Genomic DNA, 23,146 nt, shown 5'->3' with positions numbered 1-23,146 from the left:
CCAACTGTTTGCTGGTTAATTGGTGGTAGAAGTCTCAGGACATTCCTGCCCAGGCTGGCTTTGAACAGCAACCCCCAGGTATCAGCTTCCTGAGTTGCTAGGATTACAGGCATGAGCCACTTGGCTTTGAGGTACACTTCCCGCTCTTGAATCGACACATTCCTCTAATATTTTATCCAGTATCTACAAGGACAAACAAATCCTTAGACAACATATGGGCACAAGCCCACAGGACTGAGGGGCAAGTGTTCCTTTGTAAGACAGGGAAACTGACCCAAAGGAAAAACAATCTAGAAGTAGTATCTGTTCTCGGCAAAATTAGGATGGTTTTGTCTCTGTGCTACTATGTAATTATAAATAGTATACACTAGACTTCCATTTAATTGGGCAGTTTTTTCGTTTTTGTTTTTTTGTTTTTTTGCTTTTTGAGACAGGGTCTGCCTATGTTTCCCTGAACTTAAACCTGTGCCACTCCTGCCCATCTCCTAAGTGCTAGGACTATGGACACACTATTCTACATGGCTCGTTTTTTAAAGTCACAACTTTGAGCATGTAAGACACAAAGTTTCCACAGGAAAGGCGCAAGTCTAGCCTATGGGAATGTTCTGGATTTTTAACCAGTTCTTTTCAACCTCCTGATTATTTAAAATTATCTTCACAAGCCACTGGGCTGGGGTTGAGACCTCTTTTTAACCTCTGGTTAAGGGCAAAAAAGAGAGAGGGGGGGAGGGGACTTAAGAGAACTGGGTGTAACTCTAGTTTCTTTCTGGGTTTCTCCCAAGTGCTCCAGGAGAGAGGCAAAAGGCTACAGAAGCCATGTCTTTAAGACAAACCAGGAGGCTCCAGGGCCCAGCGACGATTCTGAGTGTGTTGTAATGGTGTGGAAGAGGGCTGTGCCCCATTGCCAGGCCTGGGCACACTGGGAAAGGAGGTTTTGGCAGCTCCTCCCTGGAGACAGGGCTCTGTGTGGCCCCACCTAGGGATCAAGCGGATCGTAGGGCAGAGCAGACAGGAGCTACATGGTGTGTGGCCTCTCCAATAGTGAGGCCCTTCCCAACTTCCTAGCTAGACAGGCAGAGGCCTAAATGACATCGGTAAATATTGGAGTTCCTATCTGAGCCGGTGCAAAGCCAATCCAATTCCCTCCCCAAATCCTAGTTCTCCATCTGTGGGTGTAGGGTAACGGGCCCTGGGCTCAAAGGCCGCCCTCTGCTGGCCAGGCCCAGCAGCTCAGCTCAAGGACCAGCCTAGAGCTGCCCGCTCTACCATGGCTCATTTTCATGGCTCAGTACAGCAAGGCAGAGGGCCCATGCCCACCCTGCCGTGAGAGACTGAGCACACATGTCACGTGGATGGAGAGCCGCCGTGGAGTTTAGATGAAATGCTGTTCACCCAGCACCTGGCATGGCGCCTGTAGTGGGAGCTTCCAGCTGTCAGCAAGTGTGGCCGCTGTCAACCCTGCCGTTGCCTCACCTGACAGCCTACAGATGACAATGCCAGGAGAGGAGAGCCTTTGGGTTGCAGTCAGGGCATCCTTCAGGGTACCTGGGACATGAGACCACTGTGACCTCCAGCAATAGCCAGGGGTGACAGGATGGCAGCTCCTCTAAGCCTCTTGCCTGAGGGAGCTGGAGGGAGACCTTCCTTCACACATCCCACCCAGGAGTGGTGAGGGCCGAGCTGTGAGCACTTGGGGGGTTTAACCATGCCTTCTGACAAGCTGGACATTCCCACAAGCAGTCCCTCCCCAGGCCTTACAGGGACTGCACCCCAGGATGGGGGAGGGGGCGCTAAAGCTGCAAGCAGGTCAGACTAAGGAGCGGTACCTTGGAGAGGGCCCTGAACCCTTGCGCCTCTATCATAACTGCCCTATATTTTTGATGAAAAATCCCGTAAGCAAATGTTTATATCTGCAAACACTATAATGGCCAGAATCCAATTTTGGCCATACTTCAAAGAGTTTTAACTAGAAACCAACATACAGTGAACATAGGTAACAATTTTACATGACTTTTATTTAATAAAACCACATATTTACAATTCAAAAAGTCCTACTTTGAAACACGTTACTAAATAAAATTAAAGGTGAACTGTACAAGCAATGAAAACATGATGTGTAGCAAGTGTTACCAGCAGTTTTCTATCAGCAAACTGTTTGAAATAGTCAAAAACTAAGCAGCTAAAAAGTACCTTGGACGTGAACGCTTCCCCAGCCAGAGCTGCTTCATGACGGCCTAGAGTCTGGAACTCAAGGTCAGTGACACTGGGCGGGGGAGGGGAAGTGCAGACTCCCTCGGGGGCCTCAGGGTCCAGTTCACCTACACAGTGACAATGCACAGATGAGGCCAGGGCCTTCAGCGCCTCCAGAGGGGCCAAGTGCCTGGGTGGGGACGGCCCCGCCGGGGTTCCCTGAGCAGGCGGGAGAGCTCATGTGCACTGAGGCTGCAGCCAGTGCTCCAGACCAGCCGGGAATCCGTTTAAAAATGTCAGACGGGTGAGGAATGGTGAGCACTGGGCTGCGAGCACTCAAGAGTTTCACAATGGCCTTCTGAACAAGCTGCCTAAGGCCCTTGTCACTCAGGCGTGCAGCCAAGGATGATGTCTATGTACAGTAAGAAAATATATACATCTTGAAAGAATAGAGCGTCCACACTGTGGACCAAAACTAAGTAGATCTGGGAGGAGGGCCAGCCCAGGGCTGGACAGTCCGCTTCCCACAGGCTGCGGGGCCTGGGCTACATTCAACATCTTGATGTCTGGAATGGCTGGGTCTGGAGGCCACCGGCTGACTGGCGAAGACAGCACCTCCTCCAAGAGGTCAGGCAAGGTCAGCCTTGGAAGGTGAGGCAGAAGGTGGGGCCCGAGGCACCCCGCGGCCTCCTGGGACAGCCTGGGTAGGAACGCGAGGGAAAGGGGGTGCCACATGAAGTGGAACGGGATCGAGGCTGGACAAGGGCCCAGGCCGCCACTACCAGGCAGGGCAGATGGACAGAACCCTCACGAGCCTGCGCCAGCAGGCCTTGTCTTCCTCCACTCTCTCGTGTCTCCCTGCCGTACACTGCACTGGCTGAGCCTCGTAGGGCTAGCTGAGGGGAGGGGGTCCTGGGCAGCGTGGACGGCTGGAATGCTAGCCACACAGATCCTTGAGGCCCGAGTCTTCCATTCTGGGCCCATCAGTTCACAAAAATGACGAGGAAAGCTAGAACAAACTGACGAACTTGGGGAAGTCAGCTAAAATGGGGAAGGGCTGATCCAGACCCCACGGGATCTAAGCTCATCAGGCTGCTAGATGAACAGCACATGGAGACCCTCAAAGACAAATGTGTGGTGACCACTAGCACTCAGGCCTGACCTGACCGTGAGACCCAGGCAGGGAGGGACGCCCACCCACTGCCCCTGACACAAGTAGGGGTCACGCTCTCCTCCCACCCTCTTGTTCAGAGGCTGCAGCAGCCCCTGGGCCTGTCTCTATTGCTGTGGCTGGACGGCGCGGGGCGGCCTCGGGGAAAGCAGCTTCCTACCGGAACCAAGGGCGCACCTGCAGCCTTCCTGCTAGAACTGGTCAAGGCAACATGGTCAAATGTCAACATGAAGGTGCAGCAGGTCCCCGGGAGCTCACGAGCACCCCAGCAGGCCCATCTTCCTTTCTGCTGTCTTTGGTGGGTAGATTTTAAAATCAGGACCTCCAGTTCTGGAAGGATTCTCTCAATACCTACACCAGCGATTTCTTTCTTACCTGAAACAGGAGCTGATCACATCTCAGAGGGCTCCCAAATAACATTTCTCATGCGTCTTGGCTAAGAGAGACTGTAATGTACATTCGGGCGCTTGGCATAGCAGCATTACAATGTGACTTGTGTTGGAGGAATGAGAGGGAGGAGATAGCCACTGCCCTGTCTTTGCCCCGAGTGGGGAATGTGGTGGCTGGCCTCTGCCAGTGCCAGGCCACAATCCACAGAGCCACTTAGGGCTAAGCCCGGGTTTAATTCTTTGAATGCTGTTCGATTTCGTTTTTGTTTTTTAATTCTTTGCACGCTGTTTGGTTTTGTGTAAGGCCAACTCCAGCATTATGACTCTGACAGGAGAACAGCCCACTTTCTGTTGCCAGTGTCAGCATGAAGAGTCACAGGCTGTAAGCTGAGGAAGGGTTTGGCGCAGGCTCAGTGTCGGAGGGACGGGCTTCCTTTCTCCATTTCCCGGCTGTCTTTCTGTAGTGCAGCCAGCACCTAGAATCAATGACAAGATGGCTGTGGGTTTTAAACCTGCAAGGGGCAACAAGCATAGCATTTGCTACCCAGTACTCAACATCTGTGCTGAGAACCAGGAGCAGCCGCCCCTCCCCCAGCCCGTCCCTTCACCTACCCTCCCTCTGCCCTGCGGGCCTCCCACTTGCATCCAGGTGCTCTTTCTAACACACCATTTCTAGGCGATCTACACCCATTTCCACCAGCCACAGAGTGAACGTCAGAACAGGAGTGTGTGCGGCTCTGCACAGCCTGCCACCAGCCTCCATCCCAGGTGCTAAGCAGCCCGGCTTCCTCCCACGCCTCCCGCACTGCAGTCCTGCAGCTGTCACCTTGCTGCAGTCCTGCAGCTGTCACCCTGCAGAGCTGGACAGCGCTCTTGAACTACTTTCCTGCACTTGGCTGTGGCCTCTCTGCTTCCCTGCCCTCCCCCTGCTCTTATTAACACTATTTCATGTTTTATAGTCCTGGGGCTTGAACTCAGAGCCTCTTTTCACTCATGGCTGGTGCTTTACCACTTGAGAAATGCCTCCAGTTCTGGCCATTCTGGGTATCTGAAGAGTGAAGGATCGTCTGCCCCTGGCTGGCTCTGACCTGTATCCTGAGCAGCCAAGATTCCTAGTGAGCCATCGCCACGCGAGACTTATTCTAAAATCAGGTTCCACTACATAAGATAGTCCAATAACAGTGGGAGACTCGCAGGTCCCTCGGGCGCTCATGGGATGTGGGGCGGGGTCCTGGGGGCCCCGAGACACAGCCAAACAGCTGGTGAGGCCTCAAGCCTACAGCAGCAACCTCCACAGGGCAATGTTCACCTGCCCGGGCAATGATCAGAGGTGAAGCCGAACAGCATGTGTGGGATTGCCAACAGCGACTTTATTTTTTCTGTGCCAGCACTGGAGCTTGAACTCACGGCCTGGGTGCTGTCCCTCAGCGTTTTCACTCAACACTGGCACTTTACCATTTGAGCATCTCTACTCCCAGCCTGGAGAGTCTCACAGACTTTCCACCTGGGCTGGCTTCCAATCTCAGTCCTCAGATCTCAGCTTTCTGAGTTGCTAGGATCACAGTGCCTAGCTGTCACTGAACACTGTGAAGGCTCACCACTGTCTCACACTCAAGCACAGATCCTAGAAAAATGCCTCTGGTCACATTTCTCCATGACTGGAACTGTGCAAATTAGGAAATGTAACACAGGTTCTCTATCCCTGAGAGTCTCTGCTGGTCCCTAAAAGGCAAAAAGCAGAATGGTGAAATCCAGGCTCCCTGCTTCCCTTAGCGTGTTTGTGCACCCGTACACTCAGGTGAAAGAAGGTGCACGGCTCCCTCTCTTAGAAGGCACCTGGGAAGGAGAGGCCTGGCTTTCTCTCTTGATTCCAGAGCAGCCTCCCCATCCCCCAAGACCCGGGCCGGCAGTGCTTCCTGCTCTGGGGCTGCCACAGTGACATTCTCAGCAATGGGGGAAGCAGGCTCAGGCGTCCACTCACACTGGGCCTTTGTTAGTTAACCAGAACAGGGCTCTCCGCTGCCAGCCTGGCTCATCCTGAGTGCTCTGACTGCCTTCCTGAAATACAATTCACCATTTACAGCACACGATTCAATGGAGTTCCAGATCTCCACAGAGATGTGCAACGCTCACCAAGAGTCAACTGAGAGCGCCTTTGTAGCTGAAGAAGAAAGCTCTGTCCTTTTGGCTGTCATTGCCTCATCCTGCCACCTTCCTCCCCAACCTCAGCTCAGGAGACCATCCATGCCCTCCTGTCTCCCCAGAGGCCCCTGAGGAAGCATCTGTATGAATGGAAGCACTCAGTGTCCTGGCCTGGCTGTTGTCACTGAGCATGCTCATTCAGGGGCCATCAGGTAGCACGTGTCAGTGTATCATTCCTGTTAAAGAATTCAGCATAGGGGCTGGGAGTTTGGCCTAGTGGTGGAGTGCTGGCCTAGCATGCACGAAGACCCAGGTTCGATTCCTCGGTACCACATACATAGAAAAGGGCTGGAAGTGGTGCTGAGGCTCAAGTGGTAGAGCTCTAGCCTTGAGAAAGTCCAAGGACAGTGCTCAGGCCCTGAGCTCAAGCCCAGGACTGGCAAAAAAAAGAAAGAACTCAGCATATTTAGTAATTCAGAAACATGACGTACGGGACCTAGCCAGGGGGATATTTCCCGAGCCTCAGCCACATCTGTTCTCCCTCTCAACAGCCCCCGGAAGGAAGGGCGCTACCAGCTAGATGCGCCACTGTATGCAGGGACAGGAGTGGGCAGAAGGCCAGGTGAGAAAGTTGGGGACTAAATTAGATACTTCAAGCGGGTGAAGTTCATGGCATGTACACACACCATGGCATGTAGACTCAATGAAGGTGCAAACAACAACAACAACAACAAAAACCAAAACCAGGCTGGCCAGACGCAGTGGCTCACACCTGTAATCCTAGCTACTCAGGCGGCTGAGATCTGAGGATCTAGGTTCAAAGTCGGCCCAGGCACAAAAGGACCTGAGACTCTTATCTCCAATTAACTCCTAGAAAATGGGAAGTGGGGCTTGGCTCAAGGGTAGGGTGGAAGCCTTGAGCTGAAGAGCTCAGGGAGAGTGCCCAGGACCAGTTCAAGCCCCACGGTCCACAAACAAACAAACAAACAAACAAATCCAAAGACAAAAACAAGTGACTGGGAGATCAAAGAACAATAGCCTGGCTGCACAGGAAGTAACTTGCCAAACAAACTTCAACACAGGAAGGTGTTGGGTGGCTCTACAGGATGGATGGATGTGTGAAGGCGCCCTGGAGCTACCACCACAGGGAGATGGGAAGTGGGGTGTGTGGGAGAGGCAGGTGGACAAAGAACCTGTTTTCTTCATCCAGTGAAGGGGCCCAGGGAGGGGAAGGTGGTAGAACAACGTGCCTTCTACCAAAAGATCTTTCAACCACACAATACATGGCATCTAAGACAGAATGTTTACATCTTATTAATAACGAAGTTCAGTCATCAGGCTTTGTTGGTTCATGCTTGTTACCTGACCTACCAGGGAGGTGAAGATGGGAAGAATTATGGTTTTAGGCCAGCCCAAGCATTTATAAAAATACCCCTACCTCAATTAATAAAAGCTGGGGTCAGGAGTGTGGCTCAGTGGTAGAGTGCTTGTCTAGCATGCACAAAGACCCTGATTCGAGGTCTCAGTACCACATACACAGAACAAAGATGGAAGTGGTGCTGTGGCTTAAGTGGTAGAGCTCTAACCTTGAGGAAAGCCCAAAGACAGTGCTCAGGCCCTGAGCTCAAGCCCAGGGACCAAGAAAGATAGAAAGAGGGAGGGAGAGAGGGAAAGAAAAAGCTGGTCTTTCCTGTCATCCTACCCACATAAGAAGCATAAATAGGACCACTGTCCAGAGTGGCCTAGGCATAAATTTGAGACATTATCTGAAAAATTACCACAGCAGAAAGGGCTAGGGGTAGGGTGCCCGCATAGCAAGCAAGATCTAGACTTCAAATCCTACTACAACAACAACAAAAAATTATAATAAAATGAAGGAAGGGGAGGAATGGGGATAGGGGTAAGAAAAGAGGGAGGGAGGGAGGGAGGACTTTCAAGAAAGCGTCAGCCACCTTGGCTATGGACTGAGGATAACTTTGAGCACACACAGGAATTAAAAACCATGGATGTTATTTTTTAAACTTTTTGGCGTACCAAAACATGGAGCCAGACAATACTGTAAGACCTCTGAGAAGCACCAGGAAGAATGGAGGCATAGGTCCATCTTGGAGCTGCCAGGCCCTGGTGCAGCACGTCACAAGGGAAGACGTGGGTGGGAGGTGCTGGCCCTCCTCTGGAGAGGCCTGCCTCTCAGGGCCTCCATCTGGTCTACCTAAGATGGGCCATTCCCACCTACTTGCCAGTACACAGAGTCTGCCTCAGGCACAGCCCAGGCAGGGCAGCTGGCCAGCTCTGCTTTCTGCCCCTGGCAGGACTGTAATGACAGCAGTATGATTCACAACATGGCTTCTAGTATGCAGAGAACCAGAGTTAAGTTGGCTCTGAAGCTCCCAATACCACCGTGGGACAGGGGGCTTTCCTACGCACACCCCTCCAGCCAGCAGCTGCTGGCACAAGGCCCAGGGCTGAGGCCACCACTGGGTGGAAGAACGAGACTCACGCACCTGCGCCCACTTCTTGTTGCGACTCTGCATCTGGACGGTGGAGATGGCTGCGAACACCTCGTCTGCCGGCAGGTCCTCCGGCAGCCTGGTCAGGAACTGGGCACTGTGGATGAAGTCCATCCTGGCCAGGATGTCCTCAAACAGCTTCAGGATGCCCAGGGCTGTGCGGAAGAGGAACTCCTCCCCATCCCGGCAGAACACATCCCAGACGCGGCAGGCCAGGTCCAGGGGCAGGGACTTGCTGTACAGGGTGAAGATCCTGGGGGGGGGGGCGGGGGGGGGCAGGTCTGAGGTCCTGAGGAAGGGCTGCTCTCATGCCACCCAGGACCTGTGAGCACAACCCCAGGTGCAGTCTGCAGTCTGCACCGGGACCACATGCCGCTTCATCCACACCCTTCTCGCCAAGGGCTGAGCTCCCACTATGTGCTGCTGCCCATGACGGCTCAGGCCGGCAGAAGACCTGCCTCCCGGAGCCTGGCATCTGCTGAGGAGCTAGGATGGAACAGAGAACCATCTCCTCACAGTGACACCTGAGTCTCGGCAACTAATTCTGGGTAGGGGTCAGCAAGGAAGCAAAGTAAAAATGTTCCAATTTTTGTTTGGCATTGTCTTTTTTTTTTTGCCAGTCCTGGGCTTGAGCTCAGGGCAGCACTGTCCTTGGACTTTCTCAAGCCTAGAGCTCTACCACTTGAGCCTCAGCACCACTTCCGGCTTTTTGCTATGTATGTGGTATCGAGGAATGGAACCCGGGTCTTCGTGCATGCTAGGCAAGCACTTTAACCACTAGGCCAAACTCCTGGCCCCTGGCGTTGTCTTTTTGAAACAGGGTCTCTAGGTGGCCCAGGCCACCGAGGCTGTCATGCTGCCTCAGCAGTCCAAGCACTGGGATTAAATCCTGGTAGAGATGATTGTGACAAGACAGGCGACTCCTGTGCTGCAAGTACCCGCACAGGAAGCCTTTCTAACCTGCTCAAGCTACGTCACCAGTGAGGCCCAGTGGAGACATAGGAGGCCACACAGTTGCGCTGTCCAGGAGTCTCCTCCAAGGGACAGCTGGACACATGGTCCTGCTCAGGTTCCCCACGATCCAGTGCTCACCACAGGGCATCTGCAGGGTGTGGACATGACACCTTGGCTCCTCAAGCCCTTGCCTCAATCTGGCAGTCGAGGTAAAAACGCAAGTGTACTGATCAACTCCCACTCTGCCACAGGATTCACTGGTGTCATCTTTCTATTAGACAGTACTCACTGTAAGTGGCTGTTCTCAGCTGGGTGGGGCACTGCCAACCTTTCTAGCAGTGGTTCCCCTACAGCCCTCAGCCTGTCTCCCTGTCTTCCAGAGTTGGCACTGAGCTGTGACATGCCTGACTCCAGGTGTGGGGCTCAGTTGAGGGCTGACCCAGACAGGAGGAACTGCCCTTCTTTCTGCCTCCTAGCCCGCTCAGCGTCACCTGCTGTGAGCACAGGGCTGTCCCCTGCAGGCCTCTGCAGAGGGCCTGAGGAGCACTCGCGGACAGGTGCCCAAGCCCACAGCCAGGACAAAGCCAGGACAGGAGCGCTCTGGGCCGTCCTCAAGGCAGGCTTCCTGGGAAGGCACACGTTACAGGTCATGCAGGGGAGCAGGCCCTGGCCACCGACTGTGCAAGGCTCTCCAGAGCTGCCATCGGCCCAGTGGAGGACATGGCTGGGAGCTCCCCTGCCCCATTTCACTGAGGGGCAGAGCCTGCAGACACATGTATCACCTGACACACGCCAAGGCCCTAGTGTGACCTCCAGTAAGTGAACACGATCTGTACAGTCCACACGTGATGGCGTGATCTCGGGAGGAAATGGGACAATGACAAGCCTCCCACCCGGGCTTCTTCATATTTCAAAAACGGCCATTACTTGGTCTAAAATATATGTTTCAAGAAAATTCAGAGAGATCTTTTGTTGGCATCAGACCAGGCTTTCAAACCTAGAAGAGGGACCCCAGGAACAGATGTGCCCGAGCCTGGATCCTGGGCCACACATGGGCCAACCCTAAGGCCAGGGAAGTGCCCGCAAGGCCCTCACAGCATCAGAAGCACCAAGGGGACACCCAGAAGATGTCTGGTGCTGGAGTGTGGGAGGGGCTTTGAGGAAGAGACAGGCTTTCCCATCCTTCGTCTGAGCACTGCAGAGCCCAGCTGGGCCACACAGCCTGGACGGCCTGCCAGGCCCTACCGGGGAAAGGGGACACACACACACACACACACACACACACACACACACACACACACCCCACTCAAGGCAGCTCTCCAGCCCAGGCAGACACTGGTGGGTGGCTGCAGGGACACCAGCTTCCAGACCCAGTTCCCCACACACCTACCACTGAGCTAGGTCTAAGCAAACCTGTTCCTTCCTCTCACAGCCTCGCAGCACCCAGTAGAGCCGGGACTACTGCAGACCATTAGTAAACATCAGTTGTGGTAGCTCAAGCCTGTAATCCAAGCAACACTGTGGGTAGGGGGAGATGAGTGATTGGGGGAACATGGTTCAAGGCCAGCTGGCCACAAAGTGTGTGACTCCATCTCAACCAATGGCTAGACCCTATGGTATGAGACTGTCATCAGGAATGTACAAGCAGAAGATCAGTCTAGGCCAGCCTGGGTATACGTAGTGAGACCCTACCTTGAAAATCACGCCTACAAAAAGGGGCTGCTGATGGGGCCAGGAGTGTGGCCTAGTGGTAGAGTGCTTGCCTAGCATGCACAAAGCTCTGGGTTCAATTCCTTGGTACCACATACATAGAAAAAGCCAGAAGTGGTGCTGTGGCTCAAGTGGTAGTGCACTAACCTTGAGGAAAGCCCAAGGACAATGCTCAGGTCCTAAGTTCAAACCCCAGGACTGGCAAAAAGAAAAAAAGAAAGAAAGGAAGGAAGGAAGGAAGAGAAAGAAAAGAAATTCAGCTGGGCATGGTGGCTCATGCTTGTAATCCTAGCTACTCAGGAGGCTGAGATCTTAGGATCAAGGTTCAAAGCCAACCTGGGCACAAAAGTCCATGAGACTCTTATCTCCAATTAACCACCAGAAAACCAGAAGTAGTGCTGTGGTTCCAGGATAGGGTGGTAGCCTTGAGCTGAAAAGCTCAGGGACAGTGCCCGGGCACAGAGTTGAAGCTACAGGACAAAGGGAAAAAAAAAAAAAAAAACAACAGGGGGTGCCTCCACCAAACCAATAAAGCAGGAATGTATGCTAAGGTTAGGCTAAGCTCAGGGAGGGGAAGTTCTGTTTCCTGTACTTTCTGTTCTGTCACACATGTGTTCACCTTCTGCACAGGGCCACCTTAGAATACATGTTCTTGTAAGTCAGGTGAACACAGGACACTTTCGACCTCCAATCTAGAGCCCTAAGACCCTAGCATGGAGGTGCTCACTAACTCGCGTAACTGCCAAAGGTTGCAGGCGGGCTGGAATCTCTGACTTTCCCAGCACCGTCCTCCTGTGCTGGGTTGGATCTAAGTCTTAGGAATCTCAGGGGTCAGGGTCATGGTCAAATAAACCGTAGAGAGGTAAGTTCAGGCATGCCTATGCTCCCAGCTGGGTGAGAGGCAGACGTAGGAGACCACAGTCCCAGTTTGATCAGGGCAATACTGTGAGAATCTACTTGAAAAATAAAGAAAAAAGCTATGGAATTCAAAACCTGATACTGGTAAGGAAAAAAGTTTGGATGAAAAACAGGTACAAGGGGCTGCTTGTGCAAGGCACCTTCTACAAAGGCCCACTTCCCTACCACACCTGGAATCCAGCCACGTGCCCCACCTCCAGTCAGATGTCTGCGGTTCAGTAGCCTCTCCGGTAGCCTGGAGTTCAGGCTCCACCTCTACCTGGTGCTTGTCCACAGTTTGGAAGCAGAGCTAGAAGGGTCTCAGGTGAAGACAGAAGCACCAGGAACGTTCAGAGCACTCCCTCGAAAGGGCACAGGCAGCTCTGTGCCATCAGGGATTTGACCTTCTCTTGGACCAGACTCAGATTTTATCTTCAAGAGGCCTCTTGCCTCCTGAGGAGAGCCGGGGGAAAACCAAAACCAGCCAGCAACGCCAGCCTCCCCACTGTTCTGAGACAGTGCTGAAATACAGACACATCTCTCAGGATGTGGCCACTCGAAAAGGCCAATCATCAGGGTCATCATGTGAGGCACCAAGGTGGTGAGACAGTGTGAGAGATCCCGGGCAGGGCCACAACCCTAGATCCTGAGACACTTCCACTGTGTGCCAACAGCACACACCCTCTCCTGGCCCGCGGGCACCTCCTTGGGGGGAGGGGGTTGGCAGAGCCTCTTTTTCAGCAGCCACAACTGCTCTAGAGACATGCCTGTCCACAGCACAGAATCTCCAGTCTTTTATTTGTAGGTCTCAGAGGGCCTTTACAGATGCCCCAAAAGCACCTCAATATACTGTGTCCAAAGTCCCAGTCTGCTGCTGTTTCTGGGCCCGGCTGCAGCCCCTCACTGGCCACCACTCAAGTGAACCATGATCCTCTGGCAAGTCCACACTGTGTTCCTGGACATACCCACGCCTCCACTGCCCACTCACCACCTGCTTCTGCTTTCCCTCTTGATCTCTGTGCCTATCAAGCTGCTAGGAACTCACTTGGGCCCCACACAAACCATCAACCATCCCCTGCAGCCAATGAAACCCTGTCCAAGCCCTCAGCAAGGCTCCTGTATGGCCAGCCCTCCCAGACTCCCCTCTGACAACCTCTGCCCAACCCCCGTCCCTACCCCCACCCCTGCCACTATCACTCCTGCCAACTCTTGAGGCCTCATGCTGCTTCTTATGGCTCCCACCTGCTCAACTTCCCCATCTCCTCCACGGACTCTGGTCCTCTTCCCTCCCTCTGGACTTCTGTCTGTTCCCAGAGCACCCAGTGCCCGCTGGACAGTGCAGTGCCATGGCACACACCTTGCCAGCATGTAGCCACTGCTGGCAGGCAGGTGCTGTGTCCAGCTCACCCCAACTTGAGTACCTTTTAACAGAGGGCCAAATTGCCAGGAGCCCCAGGTGGGCAGGACAGAAGCCAGGAGAACACAGAGGACCCTGCGGGAGGCTCAGGGGGAGGGCAGGGAGGACGGGACCAGGGGTGGGAGATCGAGAAAACACTCCACAAGCAATGGAAACTCAGTCTCACCAATCAATTAGGTAGATGTCAGGAGTCAAGTTGTTCTTCTTGAAATGCGCAAATAGTTTCGGCAAATTTTCTTCAAAGAAAACCTCAAATGCAGCAAAATAAGTCAACATCTAGGAAGACAATGTGAAATATACTAATGAAATCATTAATCAGCCTGTTTCCCACCAACTAAAGACAATGTACTTCCCTTGAACTTTTAGACTCTAACAATTAGTTCTTTCTTTCTTCTTTTCTTTTTTTTTTTTTTTTTGCCAGTCCTGGAGTTTGAACTCAGGGCCTGGGCACTGTCCTTGGACACTTTTTGCTCAAGGCTAGTGCTCTGCCACTTGGGCCACAGCGCCACTTCTGGCTTTTTCTGTGTACTTGGTACCGAGGAATCGACCTCATTTGTGCATGCTAGGTGGGCACTCTACCACTAGGCCATGCTCCTAGACCTCTAACAATTCGTTTCTGAATGGCTGTTCACTGTAAGCAATGTCTAGGCAAGCTGTAATAAACACCACATCCACCCTCCACATCTTGCTACTACTTCAGTTTATAGAAAGGGGACCTGAAACTGGCTAAAGCACTGGTGTGTGGTAGCACTAGGCCTTAAACTGGGGCCTGTCCCACAGGAGGGTGGCAGGCCCACTCTCTTCTGAAGCCCTGCCCACTCCTGGCACTCCTGGCAGGAAGGCAGCCTAGAGTCAGAAGCAAGGCCACACACAGGCATCAACATGTGAACCATGGAACACAGTGAGCGTGGAATCTCTACAACAGGAGGCAGCCGGGACCTGGGCCTTCCTAGGGCTTGCTTTTCAGTGTCCTACAGCGTCTGTAAGGAAATTACACACAAAGTGGGGGAACAGTAGGGGGACTCCCCACGGGAGGGGAGCAGCTGCACTGCTCGCTCCCACTCTTGCCTGCACAGGCAGATCATTCATCTTCATGAAGGGCCACTACACCAAGTGGTCCGCCCTCCCCGGGGACGCGCCCTCCCCGGGACGTGCAGCAGTGCACAGCTGCGGCCGTGGTGGGGGGTGCTAGCTTAGGGTGCAAGGGCTGGGCTCTTGAGACACTGGGAGTAGCACACGTATGCTGCTGGAAGAAACGTATCCTGACCCAGGATCACACTCAGCTCACAGTTCTGGTTTCTCCTTAAAAACGTAAGCTGAAGCCGGGTGACTGCTCACGCCTGTCATCCTAGCTCCTCAGGAGGCTGAGATCTGAGGATCGAGGTTCAAAGCCAGCCTGGGTACAAAAGGACCTGAGACTCTAATCTCCAATGAACCTCTAAAAAATGGGAAGTGGGCCTTGGCTCAAGGGTAGGGTGTTAGCCTTGAGCTGAAGAGCTCAGGGACAGCGCCCAGGCTGAGTTCAAGCCCCATGAACCACCTAAAAATAAATAAATAAGCTGAAATCACTAAGGACAGTTTTTTTTAGTTTGTTTTGCTTTGCCAATACTAGGGCTTGAACTCAGAGCCTCGGCTCTATCCCTTAGGTTTCTCCCTACCACTTGAGACACAGCTCTACTTCTGACTTTTTGCTAGTTTATTAGAAATAAGAGTCTCCCAGATTTTCCTACCCAGATAGGACTTTAATTCACCATCTGCTTCCCCTCAACTCCACCTAACCCTGCTTTCCTCCTCACAGGGACAACGGATTGCACAATGGTCCTCTCTGTGCATAATGCCTTATGTGGAATTCGGACTCTCAGACAGAGTCCTGTAGGCAGAACCGTTTCTGAAACACACGATGCCTCATCGTCTTCTGGACTGGTCCTGCCACTTTCCACCTTACTGGTGGCCACAGCTCAGCAGCAGATTCCGAGACGGGATGCAGGGGAAACACTCCCCAGCTGAAGGAAACTAAGATGCCACTGGTAACTAGCAGAAAACCAGGGCCATGCTGGCTTAAAAGTGGATGGAGTCACTGAATTGGTGGCTCTAGAATAAGCAAAAGCTTAGGAACTAGAGGGGACTCGACTCTCAGCTCCTCCCCACTCCTGAAGCCTCTAAGGCAGTCACTTCCCTGCTGAGTCTCTTCATCCATCTGGACCACAGAGCTCCACTACACAGCGAGAGGGGCAGAGTATGGGCAGCAGCCCCTTAAGTAAGCTGGAGCCTTTAAAATAGCCCTTTTTAGGGTTTTTTGTTTGTTTGTTTTTTTATGTTTTCTTTTCTTTCTTTCTTTTTTTGCCAGTCCTGGCAAAACCCTGTCCTTGGCTTTTCTAAAGGCTAGAGCTCTACCACTTGAGCCACAGCCCCACTTCCCGTTTTCTAGTGGTTAATTGAAGATAAGAGTCTCAGAGACTTTAGTGTCTGGGCTGGCTCTGAACAGCGATTCTCAGATCTCAGCCTCCTGAGTAGCTAGGGTTACAGGTATGCGCCATTTCCAACTTTTCTATGTACATGGTACTAAGGAATTGAACCAGGGTCTTTGTGCATGCTAGGCAAGCACTCTACCACGAGGCCAAACTCCTGGCTCCTCCCTGTTTAATTTTTAAACAAAGGGGCACTGTTCTCTTCCTTTTCCCTGTGCCTGAGCAGAGTTCCAACCCCGTGGGTGCTGACTGTCATTTCTATCTGACAGTCCCCTAAATGAACACCAATACTAGTGCTCCTGCTTGCGGCACCCATGACTGCATGCAGCTGCCCTCCTCCCCAGTAAAGAACACTTTCTTGGGAATGCAGTAACACGTTCATGCATGTGGCTACTGACCATGTGCTTCTCCATTGAGGTTTGGGACCGTAACCAAACAATCTTCCACTTTAGAATGCTCCTTAAGAGTGCTCCAAATATGTCTCTGTGGGGCTGGGGGTTTGGCCTAGTGGTAGAGTGCTTGCCTGGCATGCATGAAGACCGGGGTTCGATTCCTCGGTACCACACACATAGAAAAAAGCCAGAAATGGTGCTGTGGCTCAAGTGGTAGAGCTCTAGTCTTGAGAAAGCCCAAGGACAGTGCTCAGGTCTTGAGCCCAAGCCCAGGACTGGCAAAAGGTGCCAGTATCCTTAATATGTGGCGATTAGATCCAAACAATACAAGAGCAATGACTCAATACTTACGTACCCAATGCTATGGACATGGTATTGGAAATATAAACACAACTACATAGACATAAAAATTTAGGACTCTATAGACATAATGTATTATTACATAGATTAATATGTCTCTATGACATACAAACCCTCAGCCTAATTTTAATTATGTTCTAAAACCTAAGTGCCAGTGATTGTATATAGAGATTCCCTTCCTGAATACTTGTTTGTTAAACATTTGAAATATGATGTAAAAATCAATGTTAATTCTTCAAATTAAAAAAAAAAAAAGGCTTTGTGGAGAAAACACACACACACACACACACAATTTCCCCTGGAAAGACAGACTGGCCCTGGGGCGTGCACACAGAACATACTCACAAGGCTGTGATCCACTCGGAAAAACGCCATTTGACAGGGTTTATTCAAAAGATTAGAAAAAGCAATGAAGGCATCTGCAGTATCTAGGTTCAAGATCAACACTGCGGCAATAAAGGACATACCCTGAACCTGAGGGGGAGAGAAAAGCCTGTTAACCGAAGCAGACACAAGATCAGAGCAGTGCTGCCACGCCTCGCGTCGGGAGCAGCCCAAACTCCCTTTCACTATAGTAAGGGCATGCAGCCATCCCGCACCACCTCCCAAGACTCAGCTGCCAGCCCTCGATTCCAACCCATCCTTCTCAGAGCACTGCTGTGTCCCGCCCGCCCCAGCTCTGCTGTCCGCAGCCTTTCCCCGTGAAAAATCATAGCCCAACCCTGCTAGGTCCTCTGCACTTGAGACTTAAGCTGCGAATGCTGCATCTTAGTGTCTGTTGCATGCACACACATCTGCTCAGCCTCAGGAACAGCAGCTGCAACTTTCAAGGGGTTACTGCTAAGGACTTTGCTGATTTAAAGTTGGGAAAACACATGCAAAAAGGGATGTCACTCTCAATGACAGCGCGGAGAGGGCAGGTCAGCCAAGCCAGCTCCACGTCTTTGAGGGACTGGAGCCTTCCCAGGAGACGCTCTGTACTCCTGGACCTCACGACCGAGGCAAACATGTGTTGGGCAACATTTTGCTGTAGATGATAGCATTATAAAATATTGAAAAACGGTCACTTACATAACCCACATCCGGCCGGTAACAAGTATAAGCGCCCAAAATACTGTGCAACATGTCATGATACGGGCCACCCTAGAAGGGGTGACAGCAAACAACACAAGCGTAAGAACTGTTAGTCTCCGAATGCACCCGCCACTGCCACTGGGTACCACTATTCGGAGGAACTTGCCAAGCACCATGCCAGCAGCTCTGAATGCATTATGCAGTTTAATAAATTAACTCTGAGTCACAGCTCACAAGCAAGAAAGCTCCTTGGGAGAAAGCTGGCCGGTCATGTGTGAGCCCAATGAAATGCCTCCATTTGGCTTGGGCATCCCTTTCCATGCTCACAGAAGGCCCAGGTGGCCAGGCAAGCAGTCCTGCCTGCTCAGACCCCACACTTTCCAAGGCCCTCACACCATTCTTCCTGCCTCCCTTCCCCCACCCGCCATCCTCTCTGTTTCCTTGCCCTCTTTCTGTATGACCGGCTCAGGGGGCACACAGCTTCTGTTTTATTTTAAACATCTCTCCATCCCTCCAAGACTTCCATTTAGGTGTTTCCAGGAGAATGGATGTGATTTTAGCCTCGCTAATCAAGCACAGAAGAAAGCCCAGAGCCGCCCCACAGGGCTGCCAGAATGCTGGAAGACGCTCCAAGGGATGGCTGGACCGAATCCAACACCTACTGTCCACATCCACTTGAGTTTAGTGAGCACGTAAACAGGCACTCCAGGAGGGGACAGGAAGTCATTCCACAGGCTATCTGGTAGCTTATAGACAGGGAGCAGACTAGCACATTCTGACGCACAGAAAAAGCCAAGTAAAAGAAAAGATACTTCCAAATCATAGAAGGTGAGAGAAGAAAAAAACAGCAATAGTAGAACAGACAACTAACCTACAGCCTGGAGAAGGGGGCTGTTAGAGCCACGGACCTAGTGCCTGGGATGGGGTGGTAAAATCAATCCCCAACCCGGAGCCTAGGGTGGCTGCAACCAGATGAATCTGGCCCACAGCTATGGGAAAAGAAGGCATTGATCAGTTTTTAAAGGTAAATGTCTTGCAACGACAAATACTGGCAGGGTTGTGGAGAAAGAGGAACCCTACCACACTGCGGGTGGGAATGCAAACTAGTTCAGCCACTCTGGAAGGCAGCGTGGAGGTTTCTCAAATATATATATATATATATATATATGTATATATTTACGTATATATGTGTGTGTATATATATATATATATATGTACGTGTATATATATATAAACAATGGAATTCTACATAGCCAACAGACAAGATAAAATAATGGCATTCTAGGGGAAGTGGATGAAATTAGAGTGAAACATGTTAAGTGAGATAAGTCAGGACCAAAGGAACAGAAGGTCCATGGTATCCTTAATATGTAGATATTAGATCCAAACAGTACAAGAGTAATGACTCAAATACTGGGTACCCAAGGTTATAAAAACGGTCTTGGAGGGGCCGGGAGTTTGGCCTAGTGGTTAAAGTGCTTGCCTAGCATGCATGAAGACCCGGGTTTGATTCCTCGGTACCACATACATAGAAAAAAGCCAGAAATGGTGCTGAGGCTCAAGTGGTAGAGCTCTAGCCTAGAGAAAGTCCAAGGACAGTGCTCAGGCCCTGAGCTCAAGCCCAGGACTGGCAAAAAAAAAAAAAAAAAAAAAATGGTCTTGGAGATATAAACATAACTACATAGACATAAAAATCTATGATGGGCTATATATTCTATAGACATAATGTTTTATTACAAAGATTAATGTGTATCTATGACATACAAAGACTGGGCTTAATTTTAATTATTTTCTAAAATCTAAATGCCAGTGATTGTATACAGCAATTCCCTTCGTGAATACTTGTTTGTTAAACATGACATTTGAAATATGATACAAACATGAATGTTAATAAAATCTTTTAGAAAAAGGCAAAAAAAAAATAAAGCTAAATATCTTGGTGGGAGGGAGTTAGACCAGGACACAATGAAAACAGAATGTGCCAGCGGGGTGCATGCCTGTAATCCTAGCTGCTCAGGAGGCTGAGATATGAGAACTGCAGTTCAAAGCCAGTCTGGGGCCAGGAGTTTGGCCTAGTGGTAGAGTGCTTGCCGAGCATGCATGAAGACCTGCGTTCAATTTCTCCCTACCACAGACATAGAAAAAGCTGGAAGTGGCTCAAGTGAGCCACTTGAGCTGGAAGGCTCAAGTGGTAGAGCCCTAGCCTTGATAAAGTCTAAGGACAGTGCTCAGGCCCTGAGGTCAAGCTCAGGACTGGCAAAAAAAAAAAAAGCCAGGCTGGACAGTAACATCTACCAGACTCTTAAGCACCAGAAAACCAGAAGTCGTGCTAATTGGTAGAGCACTATCTTTGCGCAAAAGAGTTCAGGGCCTAAGTTTAAGCCACGTGCACTACCACCAACAAAAAACCCAGATGTGGTAAAGCACCAGCTATGAGCAAAAAAGCTAAGGGTAAGTAAGACCTGGAAGGAAGGAATGGACAGCTTCCACAGGCACAGGGAGCAAGCGGGAGGAGGAAGCAGAGTAGAACCAGGACACTGTGTTATCAGAATGCGACACTCTAGATCTGAAGTCTCTTGGCATGGAGCTGCTACATCATCTGCACGAGGCAGAATCTGACAGCGACCTCCACACCCTGCAGGTAAAGCTCCTCCTGTTCTTCCCTCCTAAGGCACTGTGGTGCTCAGGGTGCTTCTGCCTTCCAGGCCAAGACACCAGCTGCCATCCCGGCCCCCATGCTCTGCCTCGAGTGCTCTCAGCGCTCTTCTTGCCACCCACAGCCACCTCCCACTCAGCAGAGCAGCCCTCCGGGGGGCTGTGCTGACTAACCTGGTCCTCTCTGACACAGTTCTCTCTCCCCGAGGACCAGGGAATTCCCTGACCACTGCTGTCCCACGCTCCCTGCACTCCCTGTGAGACAGCAGTAAACCTAGTCCAAGCACCTCTCTGTGCCATCAACGACCAGACGCCTGTGGAGCATGTCTGGACTTGGGTGAGGCCTAACCACTGACTCTCCCAGCCTCCCCATTCTAGGCTCTTAGAGGCAAGCCACTACAGGGCAGGGCACACAAGGTCAGACTGGACATTCCACGACTGCTCCGGAGCGAAGAAGGGAGTGGTGGCAGGCAGGAGGCAAGAGAAAGAAGGAAGGCTGCTGCAGTGACCCACAGTGACAAGATTCTCACCTGAGAGAAGGCAGAGAGCTCACGGAAGGAGCAGGAGCAGAGGGTCTGGACCACAGCTAGCAGGACCACCGGTTCTGACTGGAGGGAGATCAAGGCAGACTCCCAGCGGGTGTCCACACGCTCACACGGAACGTCTGCTCTGCTAGGACTAAAACTTCCTATCGGCAGCCGGGGCTGTGCTCAACGGCCCGCAGGGAGTCTCCTCTTGCTCCTCTCGAGCCATCCGTACACAGCCAAGTCCTCTCTACCCTGATGGCCACAGCTGACTTCTACCCCAATGGCGCCCCATTCTCTAGTCCACCAGCTTAGAAACCCCATCACCTTGGCTCTGCCCTTCCCCAAGCATGGAGTGTAGAGCTGTAAGACCTCCCGTTCTGCTGCACCCTTTCTCCTGGCTTGCTGTCCTGATAGCCTTGCTGAGCACACAACTGTACACGGCACAGGACAGAATCAGCATTCAAGCAGAAGTACAGCCACCACCCTGTTTGAGAAGGACCCTGTTACACCAACTTCATGTCCAAAAGAACCAGCAGTGACATCCACCCCACTCTCCCCAAACTACTTGGAAAACTTGATTACAAATCCAGGTAGCTCAGCACTGATGAACTGTAGACAAACATACTCGTAACATACAACTACCACTTACTTGCTGGAAGATGCAGAGATTAGGGAACGTTCTAGAAATGTCCAGTTTAATAAGCTCCAGACTGGCCTCTCTGTCTGCTGTGGAAAACCCAGCATCTGTGGAAAGAAGGAGAGTGGTCACACTGCATAGGTGGAGCTAGGCTGATGGCGGTTCAAAAGCTCCGCTTCAGTTAAGAGAAAAGGCACAAGAGCGCTACTGTACAACACAGTGGTTAATTATGTCCTACAGTCCCGAAACTGCTAAGCAAATGGATATATTCTCCACATAAAAAATTCTAACCGGGCCAGGAGTTTGGCCTAGTGGTAGAGTGCTTGCCTAGCATAAACAAAGACCCGCGTTTGATTCCTTGGTACCACATACACAGAAAAAGCTGGGAGTGGTACTGTAGCTCAAGTGGAAGAGCTCTAGCCTTAGGCCCTGAGTTCAAGGCCCAGGACTGGCCAAAAAAAAAAAATCATCAGGAAGTCTATTTCTTAACCAAGAGAAGTGGTCATTCTTGTGCCTGGCGTGGCCGCCTCCCGGCCTCTCAGGAAGCAGATGCAATGCTCCATGGATCTCGGCACCAGGCACCAGGGAATGGCTTTCCCAGAATGACAGTGGTTATGAGCAGACCTCCTGCATGCTGGGGTACACACATTGGGCACAGTGGGTTCTGTTCTTCCATTCCCTTTCAAAATGACCCTTCCCATGAGGCAGCATGGGGGCCCATCCGTGGGCGCTAACCAGGAAGGAAGGGGTTAACTGCCCACATCTGCAGCACCCAGGCCCAGCCTCCCTGTCGTCTGTACCTTCACTCTCCACTTCTGGGCCTCCTGTGCTGAGGGACCGCCACCGCTCCTTTGCCCGGGCCAGACAAATGTCAAAGAGCTCTGGAAGGAAAACCTCAGAGTGAGTGTCACGTGAGCCTCTGCTCCCAGAACCCCAGAGAATGCATAACTAACTCCTTCAGTCGTTGTAGAGTCGAGCAACTCCTCCTGACTCGGCCTACAAGTCCTTTTTATGCCTGGGAGGCACAGCCACGCACAACAAAAGAACACATGCCCAGCCCAGCATGGTCTTCACCCCAGTCCATCCACAGCATGGCACTCCCAATCGCTGGGATCTGCGAACTGCCTCTCCCCGGATGAGGGCTCACTGTGTGCACAGCCAACAGTCCCAGACAGAGACAGAGCACCTGAGGTCTACCGGGCTGAAAGAGGCGGGGCAGGCAGGGTAAGCAGGGGCCCATCTGATCTCCAAGTCCTAATTCTGAACACCATCATCCTGAATGCTGCAATCCCCAAAGATAAAAATCACTAAAATCCCCCATAATGTAATTCTGCCAGAAAGACATTTAAAAGCTTCCTTGAAGATGTGTATATTTTTAAGAGAATTCAGTTTAGAAATGTATACTAACATCGACAGAATATAAGCCACTATATAATAAAGTGGGTAGAAATGTTTTTGTAAGCATCAACACCGAGGAGTTCTAAGGGCAGTCACATGGGTATAACACATAGAAGCACATGAACAATGTTCCTACAGAAATCCACTGAGAAGTGAAGATGCAGAACCCTGATCATTCAGCTCTGCAATTCAAACACTGAGGCAGGCAGCTGAGCCTTCTGACAAAGATGAAAAATCAAAATGGGCTGCACAAGC

At 51.5% G+C, this 23,146-nt stretch overlaps 1 protein-coding gene across 4 annotated transcripts in view; it reads right to left on the bottom strand.

Annotated features, from left to right (window-relative positions):
• Window positions 1-3,638: 3,638 nt before the first annotated feature.
• Tbc1d14 (TBC1 domain family member 14) overlaps window positions 3,639-23,146 on the bottom strand; it is an 82,254-nt gene continuing 62,746 nt past the window's right edge. For 3 of the 4 annotated variants that reach the window (XM_090343862.1, XM_090343866.1, XM_090343864.1), the window contains 7 exons: window positions 22,294-22,374; window positions 21,506-21,600; window positions 17,672-17,743; window positions 16,946-17,074; window positions 13,547-13,656; window positions 8,397-8,655; window positions 3,639-4,226 (listed from right to left, as the gene is read on the bottom strand). In XM_090343862.1, the coding sequence (XP_090199988.1) occupies window positions 4,161-4,226; window positions 8,397-8,655; window positions 13,547-13,656; window positions 16,946-17,074; window positions 17,672-17,743; window positions 21,506-21,600; window positions 22,294-22,374 (812 nt within the window). In that variant the 3' untranslated portion in view covers window positions 3,639-4,160. The remainder of the gene's footprint in view (window positions 4,227-8,396; window positions 8,656-13,546; window positions 13,657-16,945; window positions 17,075-17,671; window positions 17,744-21,505; window positions 21,601-22,293; window positions 22,375-23,146) is intronic. The other variant, XM_090343863.1, reaches the window with a different exon arrangement.

The sequence above is a fragment of the Megascapheus bottae genome, chromosome 13 (genome assembly GCF_031878675.1).
Source record: "Megascapheus bottae isolate mThoBot1 chromosome 13, mThoBot2.hap1, whole genome shotgun sequence".
Taxonomy (NCBI): domain Eukaryota; kingdom Metazoa; phylum Chordata; class Mammalia; order Rodentia; family Geomyidae; genus Megascapheus; species Megascapheus bottae.
This window is presented reverse-complemented; position numbering and strand designations above follow the sequence as displayed.